General features: G+C 34.9%; 1 protein-coding gene across 13 annotated transcripts in view; it reads right to left on the bottom strand.

Moving 5' to 3' along the window:
* Positions 1 to 20560, bottom strand: part of LOC117419891 (calcium-dependent secretion activator 2-like) — a 159095-nt gene that overhangs the window by 95637 nt on the left and 42898 nt on the right. For all 13 annotated transcript variants that reach the window (XM_058986045.1, XM_058986049.1, XM_058986046.1 and 10 more), the window contains exons 3-6: positions 16934 to 17266; positions 7983 to 8063; positions 7266 to 7502; positions 6350 to 6471 (exon numbers count right to left, since the gene is read on the bottom strand). In XM_058986045.1, the coding sequence (XP_058842028.1) occupies positions 6350 to 6471; positions 7266 to 7502; positions 7983 to 8063; positions 16934 to 17266 (773 nt within the window). The remainder of the gene's footprint in view (positions 1 to 6349; positions 6472 to 7265; positions 7503 to 7982; positions 8064 to 16933; positions 17267 to 20560) is intronic.

Genomic DNA, 20560 nt, shown 5'->3' with positions numbered 1-20560 from the left:
CTGTGACGGATGTGATTCTTATAAAATGAGTTCACTGTATAATGTATGGACAGGTTGAAACAGGCAACCAATACCAGGTCAGTCCTAATAATAATGTACGGACAGGTTGAAATATTGCTACAATTAATGTTTCTATCTGTGTAATATATATATATATATATATATATATATATATATATATATATATATATATATATATATATATAGATATAGATATATAGATATATAGATATATAGATATATATATATATTTTTTTTATTTATGTGACAAGAAAATGCTATTTCAGAATTTTCCTTTAGAGCACTGCTCTATATAGGGTGAAGGTTACTAACTAATGTTTTACTCTGTATGCTGCCCTGGATGGCCCTGAATGTAACAGCAGGACTAAATCTGCCCAGTTCCAACTCTTCAAAGCACTTTAAGATCTGATGAAAACACAGCTTGAAATGCCATAAAATACTAAATAAAATAGACCTGTCTTTTAGCAGCAAATAATGTAACCCTTTCACTTCTATGCACTGTAGATTCAAATACATATTCTGATAAAAACGAATACGCTGAGAAAAATGAAAACTGAAATCAATTTGGGAGACATTTCCTGTTATATATTTCTCTGTCTCATCAATGGAATAACCAATTCTATTCATCCTGGTGCCTTTTGAAATTTTGTTATCTTAATTGGGTTCATATCAATAGTTCTGCTACAAATGGGTTTCAAATCAGAAAACACCCATGTGCTACAGTCCTTACGGATTTGAAAATTTGTATTCCTTTTGAAGCTCAATACCAAAAGAACAAAAAAATCATTCCTGTGTAGATCAACAGCACACAAGCACAATGAATGGTTGCCTAGCCTACAGGGACCTGTTCATACAGTAGCTGTATGTACTGCAGGGAGTGAAAACCACGGAGGCTCTGTGTGCTCCCCGACACAAGCCATTCTCAGGAAAGCTGCCATCTCCAGCTGCTCAGTGCACAGGTCTTTATCTAGTCCTTCTTGTCTAGCAGAGGCATCCTGACCATGCTGAATTTGTTAAATGCAAAGAATTACTAACAGTTGCTGACATCTGAAATACATATCAAAAGATTGTTGTATAGTTCGCCTTTTTTTTTATTTAAACTCATGTTTGATTATTTATCAGTGTGTATTGTATTATGTACTTCTGGGATTATCTTCATAGTACTTAGTCTTACTGGTAATGGGTACAAAAGGTAAAAAATAATAATACATCAATTTTCATATTAGCTAGAGCCAAAGGATCTCTTTAGATTTGCATGTCTTTTCCAGCAGAGCAGGATCAATTACACCGAGTACAGACGCTGCTACTAATAGAGGCTTTTCAAACGTACTAAGATTTACCTAAGTTCAGGGAATTACACCAAAATATGTAGTTTTGCATGTTTATAAAGCATTTGATGTTTTAACTACAGTTTACAATATAATGAGTTTAGAGTTTGTGACCCCACAATACAGAACTCTTGGAAATGCCACTGCATACAACTTAATAACCCATAGAAATTTGAAAATTTGTGTGACCTTTTATGGAATCCAAAAAAAGTACTCTTATTTAAAAAGTATGAATACACTTAAAATGTGTTCTGACTGGGATATAACTGGGGGCAGCAGTATGGAGTAGTGGTTAGGGCTTTGGGCTCTTGACCGGGGGGTTGTGGGTTCAATCCCTGGTAGGGGACACTGCTGCTGTACCCTTGAGCAAGGTACTTTACCTAGATTGCTCCAGTAAAAGCCCAACTGTATAAATGGGTAATTGTATGTATGAAATAATGTGATATCTTGTAACAATTGTAAGTCGCCCTGGATAAGGGCATCTGCTAAGAAAGAAATAAATAAATAACCATGGACATTTTATAATTCTACTTTTTAATTAACATAATTCAACAATTGTGACACATGATTTAACTCATTTTCAAACTGCACAGAAAACTTTGTCAAAAAGATCATTCACTCTACATTAAGAGGATTATGAGGTTTCTTGGATAGGTTTTAACTAAACCATACAAATCAGTCATCTTTCATCTTTAGTTATACAGTTACGGTTAGTTTGATCACAACATTCCTATTGCTGCTTCATTTCCAGAGGCAAATCAAAACCCTACATCTCACAATATGACAACTGTAAATATCAATTGACACAGGTTCAGCTGCAGAGATTCAATCTTTATGCATACATATTGGGGCAATGTACAGATACGAGAGCTAAGGAAAGAAATTCCACAGACATTCAATTTAAGGACTATAATAACATATAAGGTAATTCTACTGTAAACTCAATTCTTCTGGCAAAGGAGACTTTCATCCTACAGGAAAGACACTGTAATGAATTGGCATCTTGGCTCATTAAAATTAATGGAAAGGCAAACCATACAGTTCAGAGACAAACACCTTACCATTCAACTAAAGAGCAAGCTCTGTAATTATTATAATATTATTAACTCATCAGCTGAAGGAGGAGAGTCATTACATTCTCCACTCGCTTAATCAAAGCACGTCCTCTAGCCAGCATACATGCTATAGCTTATAATAATGTAAAGAACACAAAAATTAAATTACCTGTTTCAACCACAGGGGTGAGGACTCATACAGTTCCAAGACAAATGACTTGCCATTCAACTAAAGAGCAAGCTCTGGAGTCGAGAGGTTAGTAAGTGACTTATGCTGATCTCAGTATGTTTAACTCATCAGCCACCAGGAAGAGATTCATTACAACCCGCATGGCAATTGCAAACTCACAATCAGACATTATAAAGTCTATTTATGACCTATTCATTTAGGGTTCAAAAACAAACTGTATTTCAAAACACACTATTGTATCCAATAAAATGTTCCTTCCCTGGTACAGTTGGTAAACTAGCCATTGGCCAAACTAAGTGTGTACCATTAATCTTGTGTCATGTTTGCATGGGAATACATGTTTATAATTGTATAAATTAAATACAAAATAACTTACTGCTGTAAATACAGAACTAGAGCTATCAGGAACATGAAAACATAGATATATACATAATATACATTTGCATGGCCATCTCCATTAATTCTATCATCAGAAAACCTCATTTAATCCCATTAAAATTTAGCATGTTGTGCAGACCAGACCTGGAAATTACTGTACTTTATATTATGTAGCAGTTTAGTAATTCCCTGCCTTTCCCAAAATTCCATAAATGAAACTGTTTCATAATTGAAAAACAAAAGCTCCAGGACTTAAGACAAAGCTATTATTATCTCCAAAGCTAAACGGCACATGATTCACAGATTCATAGTTTGATTCAAACATTTGTTTCTTCACGGAAATAGGAATATTCAGAATTCAATCTGAAAATAATAATCCTGTATACCATTGATACACATTAAAAGTAAATAAATCTATTTTGCCCTTCCATTGGTTGCACACAGGAGGTCTCGAATGTGCAGTTTTGAAAGAAAAACACATGTTACAGCAAACTAAGTTTAATTTTCATCATGACTGTGTGACTGCAGCTTTAAACCACCAGCTGGGACACACAGACCTAATAATTGCTTCTATTTGAAATACATCACTAGTGTAAGGCAAAATCATATTCTCTACTGCCTTTATCAGTCAATTTGCCATATCAGGATTTTGTCTGCTTCAAAGTAAGAAAGAAAATCCGTCACACTGTGTACCACTAAGTGATTTTCAATGACAATCTGTCACATTCTACTAATTTGCTAGAGCTATCCCAATCAAAAAGAGCTAAAACCAATCTGAGCAACGTCTCCTAAATTACTTTAGTCTTGTCTTGTGGAATCCATGTAGGTGCTGCTTGAAAAAGATCATTGTCATGCAAATGAGCAAGTGTGTCTGGATTAAAGGGCTAAATCTACATAAAGGATGGAATAATACATGCAAGCTTTGCTATTATTACTCAGTACAAAAGGTTTAATCTCTTTAGGTAAAATAATAAAAATAGGTAGGTAAACACATTTAAATCACTTGAGGATGAATTCCTATGTGGATAATAAAATGTATCATCCTCGACTGGTTTCACACACCCCTAAATGTCACTAGTCTTGGACTGCCTTACCTAAGATAACAGTAGGTAGTCCAAGATCAGTGCTAATCAGGGCCTGTGAAACCAGCTGACTGTTAGTTAATTTGTTAGGCCAAACTGTATGAATGTGTCATATAAATATATGACTATTCCAAATGGGGTTTGTCCTTTTGTAGCTGACATAATTAAATATGCTAAGCGCCAGTGTAATTAAATCAGTATGATTTAATTCCAGCTTTATTAAAATGTATTAAAAGGACCTAGTTCATCTGTTAGAGAACATCCATGGGTTCAATAAGAATCTTAAATGAGATTTGGAATTTGAGCATGAATAGGATTTTTAAACAGGTATTCTCTTCTATTCTTACCACTTTATTACAATATCCACGGTTACAGCAGATTCATTTGACTGAGAAATAAAAAAAATGAAAAATGTTGCATTTGTCTTTTTTTTCTCTTTCTTTTTCTGCAAGATCAAACGGATTCTACCAGCAATCAAAATGTTCCTTTCCTACCGAATTTCACATTTGGATTCACAAATGTGTAAAATGTGTACATGGATCAATGAACTCAGCTACTGCATACTAAATAATGTTGAAGCAGACAAAATGTCCCCCTGATGTCTACACTGTATAATAGTAAAAACTCAAAGGATTAATGAAAATGAGGATGCAATTAAAAATAATGCATTTCTTGGGGTTGCATTATTACCTTTGACCCATTGCGCAACAGTATTAAAGAAGTTTTGACAAACTGCACTGACCAAAATGGATAAGAATAAAAATGACCTAGAGTACTGATACTGTTTTGTTTGTTTGGGATTTATGGGTGAAATACTGTATCTTATTTCTGAGAAAACGGATACATTTTAGAATGAATAGCAGAGGTACAGTAGCTTCCTGACACCAGCAGTGATCTGGCAGGAACTGTCACCAATCTTAAACACTGGAAGCTTGTTTTATGTTGATTCACTCTTCTCACTCAATATTTTAACACTCATCTTGGTATATTGTTTGCTGTTTCAGTACTCCTCCACATCCAAGGACCATAAGCATGGAAAACCTCCTCAGATGACAAATTGAAATACAATTGCTTTTTCAGTGAGAAACACACAAGAATAAGCTTGCCTTTGCAGTGTTGTTGCAACTATTCCAGAGCAATAAAATGCAAATATTAAAACCATTGTGATTTTATTCATATTAAAGCATTACGTCTGAGAAAGATCTGTGGAGTGTATGCTCAATGAACATTCTTTTTCAAATGGAGAGCATTTATCTTAGGTGGTCAGACACTGGTGGTGCATTTTGGGCCTTCTGGTCAAGGGGCCTTTTCCCCATATACAATCAGTATTCAAAATTGTTTTGTCTGCAAGAGAGTTGATGAGATTTTTTTTTTTTTCTTACAAGCATGCAAATGTTTCTAGATCATGCTATTTCTGCAACACTGCTTATTGATTTCAGATATCACAATAAGCAATTACAATCAGAGCACCAGTATTGTTCCCGGAGGGAGCAGGACTGGATGTTTCTCATAAAACAAATCCTTTTTTGTATAGAAATTCTTGTGTTGTGTGTTTCTGGTAAACGATGGTTTCTACTAAAAGGTAACGCTTTAGGTGTTACGCATAAATTATGATTCACTTATTATTTCAGGTATTATCAAGAGTCATCACAGTTTTAGAATGACATACAAAGTGAAGCATTTCAGGGCTGTCCTCATAATACAATAAAGTGAAACAATGAAAATGGACCTATCATGATAATGGAATTCATTTTTGCTTTGCATCCAAGTGGTAGTTGAGGCAAAACAATAAGTTAAATGCTGCACTTGTATTACTAAACTTTTAAAAACAATAAGATGGATGGATATTAAGGATGTTTTTCAGCTATGCAACTCACACGATACGCAGCACTTATGCTTACAATGAAGTTGCACACAATTCATTACAACATCTGTGTAGTTTAACTCACACAGGTGTTTCTAGTGTTCTGCTAGTACAATCTTTATTACTAAACCTGAACTATTCAGCTAAATTCAGCATGTTTACATGTTAGTTTTATCCCTTAGTTACCAATAAAATGTTTTCGCTGCAAACTATAGTACTATAATACCAGGATGAATAACTGCATGTGCAATAAAAGGGAAAAGCATTTTGGTTCCACAGACCCTGATTAGCACACATGTGAACTACCTAATGTTACTGTAGCTTAAATAAAATTATTAAAATCAGGGTCTGTGAAACCATTAAATAATAATAATAATAATAATAATGCATTAATTCAAAACTGAGAAATGGGGAATAAAACGTATTCTTACTGTGGTCTTGAGGCTTCTGCTTGGTCTGTCTGTAGCTTTTCTCCTCCTTCTACTTCCATTGTGCAATACACAATCCTGTTGGGAGCCACTGACCTCAAACCTTGCACCTCGATAATAACAATCTAAGACAGAAATAACAGACCACAATATTAAGCATACACCACAGCACTTGAATGTGTTTAGCTGAGGACAAATATATTGGTAAACATTCAAATCCAGTATTATAATTTTTGAAGAGGACAATATCCAAATAAAAGAAGCTGTCTCAATTACAAAAAAGATTCTTTACAAATAAATATACACGTGTAAAATTGGATTTCAATGAAATTATAATGGCAGTCTTATGTGAACTGATATAAAAATTAATTAATAAATTAAGCAAAATGTTACATCATTATGAAGCCAAATAAGGCAACCATTCCGCCACTCTTGATCAGATCATCCACATCTAATCACATCTAATCACATTTAGAGAACATAACATAATATTCTACTGTTTTGGAGCAATTGTGGTATTATATTGGATAGATGTCAAATAACCTTTTTGGAACTACTGGTATGTCAGCAGTCAATCAGGATGCAGGAAATTCACAAGCCATTTTATAAATACAGTGCTCCCCTTTTATAACGTTGTAGCCAGGAGCCATAGTTAAGAGACTGTGCTATTTGTGTTCTGCCTTATAATGAGACTACTAGTGTTAGTGTAGTGGCATTATGAGGCAAATGGGAGCCATGACTGTACCGCCTTATAACCTGTTCAGCAATATAACGGGCCGCCTTATAAAGGGGGAGCACTGTATAAATTTGAACTTTGAATATTTGTTGTGGATTTGTCCTGGTACAGTTATCTCTGTTACAATATGTCTGAAGCCATTGATTACTCAGTGAATAACGCAGTCTTGTGTACATTCCTCACCTCGAGTGTAAATGACAGAACTACATCTGACTTGGAGAGCTGGGTGTCATTTTCATCTCCAATGTCAAGAAACGAGGAATTCTGGGATCGTTTCAGTTTCTGAAGCTTAAATTCAGAACCACCTTTTGAAACTGGCAGGCTCTCCAGGTTGGCCATGAGCAAATTCACTGAGGATTTCAACTCTTCAATGTACAGGATTTCCATCTCTTTTGCAACAAACCTTGGATATTTCCTTTCCTTAAAACGCAAATAAGAATACACTAATGTTAACATGAATAACTCAATGTAATTGTATTAATAATTTTCCATTTAAAAAACAAAAAAACAGATTGCACTTTTTCAATAATAAATATTCAGTGTTAGAAAACATGGAACATATTACTTTAGGTCAGTCAGAATTGTATTTTATACCTCTTATTCTGATTTTAAACCAGTGCACTCAGAAGATTCCTGTATTGCCAGTGAAAATTATTACATTTGTATTCTATAACCAAATATCAATTGATTCATTACAGTACACCAGGAAATAACCATTTCCTCAGTTTTAGTGACATTCAGTATATCAAGTTACTGTGATTGTCATTTAGGGGTAAGTTGAAACGGTTTCTGACACACATACAATGCCTTAGTACAACACAAGTGAAAACCCATGGAGAGCTGGTTGCAGATTTAGAATTTTGTTTTGTTTTTTTATGGATGAATTCTGTTAATTCTTACTTTAGCCATTTGATCAGCTAGTTGCAAGCGTCCATCCAGTTCCCTTCGGATCTGTGCTGCCTGTTCATCTGCATTGTCCAGCTGATTAAAAAAAAGAAGATAAGAAATTGTGTTCATAAAACCAAAATATAGGTTAAAACAGGAATAGTATCTCAATCAAGCAGGACTTATCTTTGATTTAGCATAGTACACACTTCACTGTCTAACTGCATTTATTATTTTTTGGGGTCATTCTTGCTCACGTGGAAGAATGGGTGGTGTTTCGTCCATTTGTGACTCATGATACATTAACCAAATGGCCATTTATTGACCTTTTCTCCATTTTGGGAGGGTGGGGCTAGACATAAAATAACACAGGAACAAATGAAAAGGTTTAAACTAAATAAATAATTTAACCAAACACTTTTTTGCTGTTCAGACTGGGCAGTTGCTTTCATTGAACTGAACCTCCCAAAACTCACCCACAAACAAAGGACCTGCCTCCTTTTTTATACCGTGTGGCTGTGACTTAATTGATCATCAATTAGTCAATCAAGACCCAGCCACATTCCACACGTGGATCTGGCAGGGACAGAATTAACACCAACCATGCCAAACAAATTTAATTTATTTAAACTTTATTTAAACTAAACAAAATACACTATTTACATCCACTTCATTCCAAAGTGTTGTTTCTGACTTTTTGTGCCTTCAAAACTCATCTATCGTCTACATTACCAATAAGTAAAAGTAGGATCTTTCTTTTTTAGCTGAATCTCACCAATGAAGTTTTTCTCATTTTTTTTTTTTTTTTTTCCTGCTATCGTGAATTTCGGATATAGATACGCACCAAGCCTTCATTTTTCATTTACAAGCAGATTGTGCAAAAGAGATTGTAATAATAAGAGACTAATCTTTATTAAAGCTACAATGAGAGATTTTATGCTGGACACACCTCATTACATATCGCTATGCATAACTGTATTTACATTAACAAAGATTAGTCACTTCTGCTTTTAAATGAAAACGTAAGACTTATGATTTAAAAGCCGATTTAGTTGTTTCACAAGAAAAAAAAAAGGTAAATTAAATACCTTATACTATTAACACATTTCTCAGTTGTGATTGAGATACGTGAATGGCTTAACAGGTATAAATTTAAATTTTTAAAGGAGAGTAGAAAAGTCGGGGTAAAACACAGAAAACCAGAAACCCTAATTTCATGTTAACTTTAAAAAAATATGTGTCTCACCAATTGTCATGAATAACATAAGCGACGAAACCGGGGGGCACTATAAATATGTTTTCACCTCCCCAACTCTGAGCCTGTAAAAATACGTAAATACAGTATTCTTTTATGCATTTTCCTTTTTTGTTCTGCTTGGTGAAAGAAAATATCTGTTCTAGTACACACTTTGAATGTCTGAAGGTTTCACTTCCGCAAGGAACATTTCTTTTTATTCTGTTTAGCCATATTTTTGTTGCTTGAGACAAACCACGAGCCAGATTGCAACAGGGATGAAGAAACATTTGCTTTAATCAACATTTGGGCTGATGGTTCAATCCAGAGAAGCTTGGATGGAAGTATCTGTAACAAGCTGCTTCCAGGGCACTGATACACGCATTGTTTACTTGCGTCTGTCACCCAGGTCAACCCTGCTTTATCAAAAGCAGTGTGAAATCACGTACCCGACCTGCATGACACCGGGTCCTGACCCGGGTAGGTTCCGACCCGGGTAGAGCATGCCAGTGTGAAAGGGGCTTAAGCCTGCTTCCTCGCTGTCCTGTATGTCCAATCTATCTCTTTAAATTTAGTAACTATAAACACACAGCACAAAATACATAACTGTCACTAGTCTTCTAGTATCCCATGATGCACTGAATACAAATGGGTTAACTGATCTAAAAAAATTACTTTGACTGATCACCTAGGAAACAGTATCATATACTTGTAAAATCAGCTCAGCAATGTGCTTAAATTAAAAAGCATATGTGTATATATATATATATATATTATATATATATATATATATATATATATATATATATATATATATATATATATATATATATATATATTAGTGTAGAAATGGTCAGTATGATGATTCACTGCTAAACTGCTACTACTATTTACTGATCACTGCAATTCAAGAATATTTTATAATATTTTATACATCTTACATTATTTTGTTACATTATGCATTATTTACAGTTAAATTACCACTGTATACAAATTCTATACTGTGATATATTTTAGTTAACTGATCAACGTTTAATATAAGCATATCCCACAATCTTAAAAACGTTATGAGATATGTTTATTTTAAACTGGGGTTCATTTTCCCCCCTTACTGCTGACAAAGGGTTAAGTAGTCTCAGTGTCTAATAATGAAAAACAAATGGGCATAGGTAAACATATTAGTATATTAGATCAGTTTACCAGTCTGATGTTTTGAGTGGAGTTTTGTTTCCTGTAAGTTTTGAGATTAAAAGAGTTAAAACATAATGAAATAAGCAAGTACAGAAGTAAAACCAAGTACTATACAGAATGAAAGCTACAGAGCTTTCAGTCAAAGACGTTTAAATCGACAATACATCCTCTATTGAATATGCAATGGAAGCCTGAAATAGAAAAGCTGGAATTGAAAAGGTTACAATTATGTAGGCCTTGCCAAACAGTGCTGTGATTTTTTTCACTGTAAGCAAAGTTAATGTTAAGACAAAATAAGAGAAATAACTCTTGATATGTTAGCATTCCACAGAGTAATCTAAAGGCCAAATGCTTAGATACAATATTATTAAGGTTACAGGAGATCAATCAAATCAGGGGAAAAGGCAATATACTTACAGATAGATATACTCCTTCAATAGGAATAAAAAAAAGAATATTTAAATCTAATACGTGATGTAAATTGACTTTCCTTTCAAAAAAGCACAGTTTTTATTAACTTTAAATACCTTATTTGACTATTCTTATACCCTGCCCCCTTCACCAGTCTCCATACTGTATCTCTCTGTCCACAATGCAGTATACTGCTCTATGCACTTGACAGATCATGCTACCTATTCTGGGGGGGGGGGGGGGGGTTTGGATCATGTTGGTTTAGTTACTAGATTTTAAGCATGGTCTGCCACATAACCATTACAGCTTCTGTGTCTTTTTAGTACAAATACATAAATATTGTTTACTGAGGAATGCTGTCATTTTATAATTTCACTTTCACATACAGCCTACAGAAAATTGGAAACCTCTAAAGCAAGTCTGTAATTAATAATTGTTTCATGTAGGAGGGAGACAGGCAGTGCTAAAATGCACATTTTTCCAATTACACCTCCATGGTGATATCTAAATTTAGACAACACACACTTGTCTGGTTAAAGTGTACATTAGTAGTTCATGAAATCTTGGTATTTTGTAAATTGCTTCAAGTTATAAGAAATTTCTCATACTAGAAATAAATACAGACTTTTTTAAAGTTGAAGATTTCCATACAGTTACAAACACTGCTTGTTCCATACTTAAGAATGCTGTTAACTTATTGGACCATCAAATATCATGTTGTTTCATGTATAATTTTAAATACTTTAAAAATCATTAAACAAAGCCACATAAATGTAATAAACATGCAGCTATGCGATTGTGATTCATATGGCAAAAGATGCCCCATAGAGAACCATTTCAATTGCTACACCTCTAATCATATATTCCCATTTAACCTCTATGATTAACTAGGTTACTCTACCATCAAAAAGCATAAAAACTAAAATACAAATTAAAAAAGCTTAAATCCTTAGTTATTTATTCAGTAAGAAAAGTTAACAGGAGTCCTTTGAGCTTCTACCCCCAGGTACCAGGGGTCTTCTGATGGACTGTAGCTAATGACATTAAGTAGATGAGAAGACCACTGATCCTATCTGCTAGACTAATTTACACTGGAAGGATGTACCTCTATGTATACTTATTCAGTCAAAAAGTAGCAATGTGAAAATAGCAATGGATATTACACTGGCACCCTTAATAAAAACAACAAAACATTAAAACTTCACTTAGCTACCAGATCCTCTTATCAACATCAACAATGTGAAAAATAATAATAAAAGTAGAATGGTTTAAATATATGCTCTGGAAATTCCCTCTCGAGGGGTTGTGGTTAGAAATTCAATCCAATTCTACCAATTATGTAAGAGGCAAGCAATTATTATTTTTTTTTAAATCCCTTTTTCATTGTTATCACTGAGAATAATTTGAACCTCAGAAATGCAGCCAAATGAATCCACGCTGGAATTCTATAATTAAGTGTGATTTATATCCACAATAGTTTTCACAGGCATTAAAGCACCTTTACATGTTTAAAGAACATTTGACATGCTTTTGATTTTTTTAATGGCCCTTTTTTCATTGCAATTAGTTATGAAAAATGTACTGAGGGCACTCCTTGAACATGTTCCAATGCTGTGTTTCCAGCTCCCAGTATTCCTACTTCAAAAGGTCACATGAAGGATGCAGAAACTTGAAAGCATATGAGTCACAAGAACATAAGAAAGTCTACCAACGAGGATGAGACCATTCAGCCCATCTTGCTCGTTTGGTTGTTAGTAGCTTATTGACCCCAGAATCTCATCAAGCAGCTTCTTGAAGGATCCCAGGGTGTCAGCTTCGACAACATTACTGGGTAAAAGGTAAAAGGTAAAATTCTCTGTGTAAAAGTGCCTCCTATTTTCTGTTCTGAAATACAGCCTTCATCCATGTGTGTGTATATATATATATATATATATATATATATATATATACACACACACACACACACACACACACACACACACACACACACACACACACACACACCACTTCCAGCAGGTATTTTAGTACAGTACAACGTAGCACGTAGCAAGTCGCCCTGGATAAGGGCGTCTGCTAAGAAATAAATAATAATAATAATATCCAACCCCCTGTGGACTGGGGAATAGGCGGATATGTGAAAAAAGTCAGATTTGCGAACATCTATAGAAAAAGCATTTACACATCCATGAATAGGTTTGTGAATAAAAACAACATGCAAACTCTTTTAAACATGGGGAAATGTTTTGCTTTAAAAGTAAGCAAGCGTAAACAAGATTAATTAGGCTACAAATATACACAGTGTTGCTATGTGGTTTGCTATAAGCCATCTCTATGCAAAGCTTTAAAAAAATACTAAAACAAACAGTAAATGTACAGTAACCTGCAACTGATGGCTTCTTTCTTAACTCTAGAAGTCACTGCCTCCCTGGTTCTGCTTTCTTAATATATCTGTCATGTATTTTGCACTCTTTCTTGATATTGCCAACAGCCGATAAGCAGCTTGGTTTGAATATTGCTTCGGCTATTTTAAACAAACGGCCGGTAAGCACTGCGTTTATGAAGCTTGCTTTGTTTAATTCAAATGCATTTAAAAGCTACAACAACACGCTGCCAATATCTGTAAGCATGCGCTCCATCATATAAACACATTGCACAAAAAAAAGCTTTCTCGACTGGTGTATTGAAACGTCACTGCTACACGCAGCTGACTGACACACGCACACAGCCCGCCTCTCTTAAGGGGAACGCATCAAAGGCGGATTGCTATAACGCTTTCTTTCTGTTTCCATCACGGAAGCTGCATTTGCTGCCAATGCCCTTACTCTTGTATCCTACTTTTAATATTTATTTATTTACTTAGCAATGCGGTTAATTGATCAGGGCGGTTATGTGACGGTCGGATATGCGACTTTCCTCTGTACATACATGCAATAATAAACTTCTAGTTGACTGCAATGTCCACACTGCAACAAATCAGTTTTTAAGGCAAGCCTCACCCAAGTCAGTTGAACTATCATAGCATTCCCCATTACTGCCCTTCAAACTTACAAAAGGGCAAATTTTCTGAAAAATCACTACAGTAGCATTCAAGAAAACATTTCTGACAGGAAAGTTGATTAAAAATAGACCTATTAGACCACAGAATGTGCGTGAACATAATTTGCAACAGCCTCCAAGATTCTCAAAAATAATTAATTTGTACATGACAAATGCAATGGTTTGTCACATAATCTTAACCTCATTATGTCAAAAGCTTGATTTATGCACACTCCACCATGATTTCGTGATACATAGTTGGTACTTCACAATCAACAGCAATCAAAGCCTATGTTACTGTTTTGATGAGTAGAGGAGAGGAGATAACCAGAGTATAATTAATGTCCCAGATTGTCATTGATGTTCCCTTGTGGTCATAATACAGACGGATGTCTAGGGTTGTCTCTGTTCTTAGATGCTGATGTATTACCATCTGTACATGAGCCCTAGGAGCTATGAGCCCTGTACATGAAAAGGGGGTAGGGCAAAAGCCCTGCCATTAAATGTATAGTTTTGTGTTAGTTAAAACAAGTGTTTTACTTTGTTATTGTTTTGTTATGGTTAGTATTGATTTAAAATACAATGTTTTGTTATTGTTTATGTATAAATGTGACGGCGAGAAGCCGTAGCTTGTTTTGTTTTGCAGCGTGGATGGGAAGCCCCATCCACCTGAACACCTTGTATAGAAGGTGGCCATCTCCCAAATGAATTAAGTGATTAATTTGTTGCTAATCGGGATTTAACATACTGTATGATTGTGTTTTTAAGAAACAAATGTTTTCCTTTATTATTAACAGATAATCTAAGAAATTAAATATTTGAAAATATAATGTATGTAGGAAACTGACAGCAATTAAGAAATTGTTAGAAGTCTCTTTACATTTTATAATCCAACATTCCTATTTTGAGTTTAGAACATAGATGTGATGCAACTTTTTTTCCGTACAATCTTGTGAGTTAAGGAAGCTGAAATGTTTTTCTTTCCTAACACTGTCTCCGTTGTGGGATGAGCATGAGAAAGTTTAGGTCACACACTTATTATAAAGAAATTCTATTTAAGTGCAGTTTTAAAAGTCTGAAAAGCTATAGGGACTATACAGTTGCTTTAAAATTAGACTGCAGGTACAGTATCTAAAACAATAGTTGGAAATTGTATATTAGAGGTATAGCTATGTAAAACATTTTTTCTAAAACTAAAACATTATGTAATTAACACAATACTGTACCCTGTTTTATCTACCCTAAAAAGACAGTATATTCAACGAGGCAATCATTGTCTTACAGTGCATACAACAACCAAATGCTGATTCCAGTTACTAGGTAATCCTCAGTTCAAAGTCTTATATTTTAAAACATCAATAAATTCAAGCTTTCAGAAGTGGCTGGTTTACGTGGTTTGACAGATCCAAATTGCTCCATTAGGTGATTTTCTATGAACCTTCCCTTGATTAAGCAGAGGTAGAGGTAAAGGATATAATTTACTTCAAGTGGAGCTTATGCAAACAAAACCCTTTTAAAATCTCTCAGAAAGTTAAATAGGTTCCGTTTCAGATAGAATATACATAAAAACAGGTGTTTTTTTCTGTTTGTTGGTTATTTATCAGTAGATTCTGATAAACATATAACTAGCAATAGCTGTCCTCAAACAAAAATGCAGAAGGGACGAGCGTTTTGATGCGATCTGATTGAACGATGAGGTTGCTGCATCCCTCTCCAATTTGTTTAACAGATCCTAATTGAAATTATTATTATTTTCCTAACAAATAATCTAATCCATATAGATGTAGTTACAGTTTAGTTTTTGCATATTGTACTCAGTTTGTTACATGAACAGGTATTGATCATTCATCATTTATTACTGGGCAATAACATACAGTTAAGAATAAATATAAAACAAAGATGGTAACTTTACAAGTAAAGTTGTGGGGCTTGCTTTATTGGGAAAGTGGTCAAAGTAGAGGATTTGTGTCAAAAGTCACATTGTTTACTAATTGTCTCATGCACACTACTCCTCTTGCACCGTTTAAGCTAGAAACGCTGTTCAAACTTTAAAACATGTAGACCGGTCTGCAATAGTGTGCTTGTTGATATCTTTTATACTTTTTAAACTATTAAGCTTTTTATCCTTTTTTTTGTCCATCTTCATTCACTTTAATGGGACTTTTTTCAACATTCTAAAGCTCCCCATTGTTTGAAAACTCCCAGACTTCCAACATTCTACTTACTGTAAACGATGTAACTTTTGACACAAATCAGCTACTTTGACCACATGAAATCAAAACAGAATTAACTTTTACCAAGAGGTACACCTGTTTTAGCAACCGCAACAACTATGTTTTCTGTGAACTTTTAGAAATAACTGCCATTTTGACCACTTTCCCAACAAGTTAGACAAATAAAATCTTCCTCTACTTCTCAGCTATTCAAATATGGAAAATAAAACAGGAATGGCATCTACCAATCAAGAGGTACAGCTGTTTTAGTAACCGCATCAACTTCTTTCGGTAGGCTACTTCCCACTGTTGAATTAACGGCCATAGAACTTTGAGAAATTTCAAATTATAGCACATTCTAAGCATGAGACAATTAGTAAACAATGTCTCTTGTAAAGTTACCATACAGTTAGAATTCACTGTTGAAACTATAGATAGATAGATAGATAGATAGATAGATAGATAGATAGATAGATAGACTAGTACATGGGATCCACATATTTATTTTGATTTCAATTCTTAACCTACTTTTGTTCTGTAGTTCTTCATAGCAAAACAATTCCAGTGAATTGTTAGCTCTCTGGTATAACAAGTATTTATTTTCTAGTGTAATTCTACCTGGTGATTAAGTTAGAAAGCTTAAAACTGTCAGAATGCTGAAAGTGAAAATAACGCTAATTTTTACCACCTGTGAAGAGTAAGATATTGGGCTCTTTTAAAATTATAAAAGAGTCCACATATTGTGGAATACACTGGGATTGAAAGGTATCATGTCCTTATATACATTTGCTCAGAATGTCAACTCAAAATGTAAAACCTAAAAGAATAAATGTTCAACATTAATATTCAAGTGTCATACAATAAACAATCAGCATACCCACCTGACAAGCATTGTACAGCAGCTGGTGTTCAAATTTCTTGACTCCCAGAATGTGCTGGAACATTTCATAAAGCTGCTCTTTACTTAGGATCAGTTCTGATACAGCGTTTAAATGCATCCTGGGTAGCTGCTTGCAAAGGTCCTCCTCTCCTCTGTAGATCGCATCAAACTTGGCAATCCAGGAACTCAGGACAGTCTCCTTGCTCAGGCCATCAATTTCAGGAAGGCTGCGCACTCTCTTCTCTATGTTCTTTTTAAAGACTTCTCTGAAGTCATTAGCTGAGCAACCCCCACTTTGAACCAACCTCGCAACACGGTCGCTCTTGAGGAACACCTGGATATAAAAAAGAAAGAAAATACATATTATATATATATATATATATATATAATCAACTTTTTATCAGCTTCTTAAAGCACTGGGTTTTTGTATTCAGCCGATGAAGGACTTGTAGTCCGAAACCTTTTTAAGTACCTGAAATATCCTTTTCTTTTTTCTTATTGATCATTTTGGTACACAGCAGTTTTCCTTTTTCTCAAACTTATATATATATGTATATATATATATATACACACACACACACACACACACACACACACACACACACACACAGAGTGATTAGAAAGTAAGTTTACCATATGAGATCATATATAAAATAGATGGATGAAGGCTATATTTACTTCCTGAAGGCAGAATAGCACAGTTGTGATGTTAAAATGGCATATTCCTCTAAAAGATTATACTTGACCCATATTTAAATTCTGTGCACCCAGAGACCACTTTCAAACACAAAATGTCTCGTTTTCAATCACTCGACAACTCCCACAGCAGTAGAGAAATGTTAATTTGTGAACTAAATTTAATGTAGTGCTGGTACATTCGTATCGCAGAGAAACTGGGGAGGAATGCGAAATGAAAGACATTCCTATCAATGACTTGGAGCAACACCGGGCAAACTTAATCTTTTGTGTAAAAAAAAAAAAAAACACGGGATGGCAGTGAGTATGAACCTGCAACAATTTGTGGTTTTTTAGGCAAAATGATTACCCACATTATGACGACATTTTGCCCGCGCCACATCTAATTTGAATAGGCCCGCGAAAATAATGAAATGGCGGACGTGAGGTCTTCGTCCTTGAACGCAAAAAACAAAGACTCAGACTCCAATTCTGCAACCAGCTGTTCCAATGGACCAGTTTCATCCAAAAGCACTGAAGCAAAGAAAGTCAAAAGCATGGGATTTTTTTCTTCCTCCAAATGGAAACACTGGCACGGTGACTTGCTCTTTACGCACAGTCAATGATTTATCATAACAGCATGACCGATCTACTTGAACACCTAAAAAAAATAACACCCCTTTGCATTAATGAATGAAACAGAAGCCAAAATGTAAGTAATACTTTCTTATCAAAATAAAACATTTTAATTTATGTTCATCTGGTCATTTATAAGAAGGTAAATGACCAGATGAATGAAAGGCCCATTTTAAGCCATGCATGTAATTAATACATTAACTTGTGTCGGTTCAGCCTAATATAATGAAAATCGGAAAATATAAAATACATTTCTTACTTATCAGGCTCACTTGTGTTATATTCCTCGTTATTTTGAAAGGTTTATAACTATGCTGATGCATCTGTCTGAAAATATTTGGTGACTCAAGTTGCAAGTGATTTATATTTTTGCAACAAAGCCCCTTTGTTGAATAATATTTATAATAATAATGTAGGGATAATATTTTGTGTATTTCATTGTTTCATTATTGTTATTCTTTCTTTTAACTCTACCACTGATCGCTAAACACTAAATACTATTATAAATATTACTTAGTGTTTAGCATTCACTGTTGAGTGGTAGTTAAAAGAAACGGCTACAATGAAACAGAAAGAATTACACAAAATACTATCCTTACATTATTATAATTATTATTAAATGAAGGGGCTTTGTATGAAATACAACACAAGTAAAACATTAAGTAAAAAGATGTACTGTATTTTTTAAATCGTTTTTGATATTTTATAAACTATATTTTTCTTCTGTTTATATTGCAGCTCTTCCACAAAATCAAAACATTGGAGACTTGATGCCTTCATTTCCTACAAGCCTTCTTGCAGTGTTGAATGTGCCAAAGCAGTGAATAACAGCATTGTGAACATGCCAGAAAACTGAAGTTCAGCTGGGCAAACATTAGCTGTGCAGGGCACACAATACAATTAGTAGTGAGCAATGCTCTGAAAGTTACAACTATTGACCGAGCTGTGGGAGCAGCAAAATGTCTGGTGGAACATTTTCACAGAAGTGAGGCAGCATCCAGTGCTCTAAAAATCAAACAGCAGCAGATGAGTGTGCCACAACATTCCCTGAAACACGAGGTTTCCACACATGGTCACACGACTGCTAGAGCAAAGATAGCCATTGACTGCTGTGCTTTCTGATTCATTGATGACTGCAAAAAGTCAGCATTACCTGGACCTGCAGTCACACCAGTGGTCTGTACTTGAAGAAATTAAACAGCTACTAGAGCCTTTTGAGGCTGCAACCACCTTCCTCTGTGGGGAGAAGTATGCATCACTGTCAACTGTACCTTCACTCATTGATGCTTTGATAACGGAAATGCAGCCTGATGCTGATGATTCACCATCCATGAGGAATATCAAGACAGCTGCCCTTGAACAAATAAATCAAACCGCTGGAAATTCCTGGACAACCCTTCCCCTGAAACCAACGCCATTGCTGTAGCAGCAGATCTTGACACATGATTTCAGAAACTAAAATTTCTCAACCCAGATGATGTGTTGCAACTGCAAGTTGGACTCACGAACTTAATCTATACAGATTCAACTTCTGTTTCAAGTAGGGCAGAAAGGAGGCAGCCAGTTCAGTCAACCCCCAGCAGCAGTGAAGTTTCTGATGGAGAGCAAATTTCATGTGCACAGAAAAAAGTCACGCAATATCTTTCAGAAAAGTCTAGAGACACTGACTCTTTAACATGGTGGAAGGCAAATCAGGAAAGACTCCCTTACCTGTCAAAATTAGCAAGCAAAATACCAGCAACATCAACTCCCTCTGAGAATGTGTTTTCAACAGCAAGCTCTATAGCTTCAAGGAAGAGGGCAAGCCTAACCCCAGAACACGTTGATATGCTGGTGTTCTTGCAAATACTGTGGACTAGCAAAAATGCAACTTTGTACTGCCATGTGACTGACTTGAAAAGACTAAACATAATTCATGTCTTCCTCAACAAATAATTATAAAATGGGCTATTCATATTTGAAAACAAAACAGGTTATTTGTTTAAAGTACATCCTGCTGCGAAATGTAATAGAAAAGTTTGACCATTTTTGGTCAAAGTAAAGAAAAATGACTTTTTTTCATGTCATTCCATTGACCAAAAAGCAATAATTAACATATACTGTAGTTGCTTTTTGTCTTATGAAGTGGTCAACTTAAATAATTTCTGCTTGTAAATTTGTGGTATGTTTAATTGTCTCAGTGCATTATTTAGTTCAATTAGCAGCAGTGTGGAGTAGTGGTTAGGGCTCTGGACTCTTGACCGGAAGGTCGTGGGTTCAATCCCAGGTCGGGGACACTGCTGCTGTACCCTTGAGCAAGGTACTTTACCTAGATTGC

This window comes from Acipenser ruthenus, chromosome 14, assembly GCF_902713425.1.
Source record: "Acipenser ruthenus chromosome 14, fAciRut3.2 maternal haplotype, whole genome shotgun sequence".
NCBI classification, from domain to species: domain Eukaryota; kingdom Metazoa; phylum Chordata; class Actinopteri; order Acipenseriformes; family Acipenseridae; genus Acipenser; species Acipenser ruthenus.
This window is presented reverse-complemented; position numbering and strand designations above follow the sequence as displayed.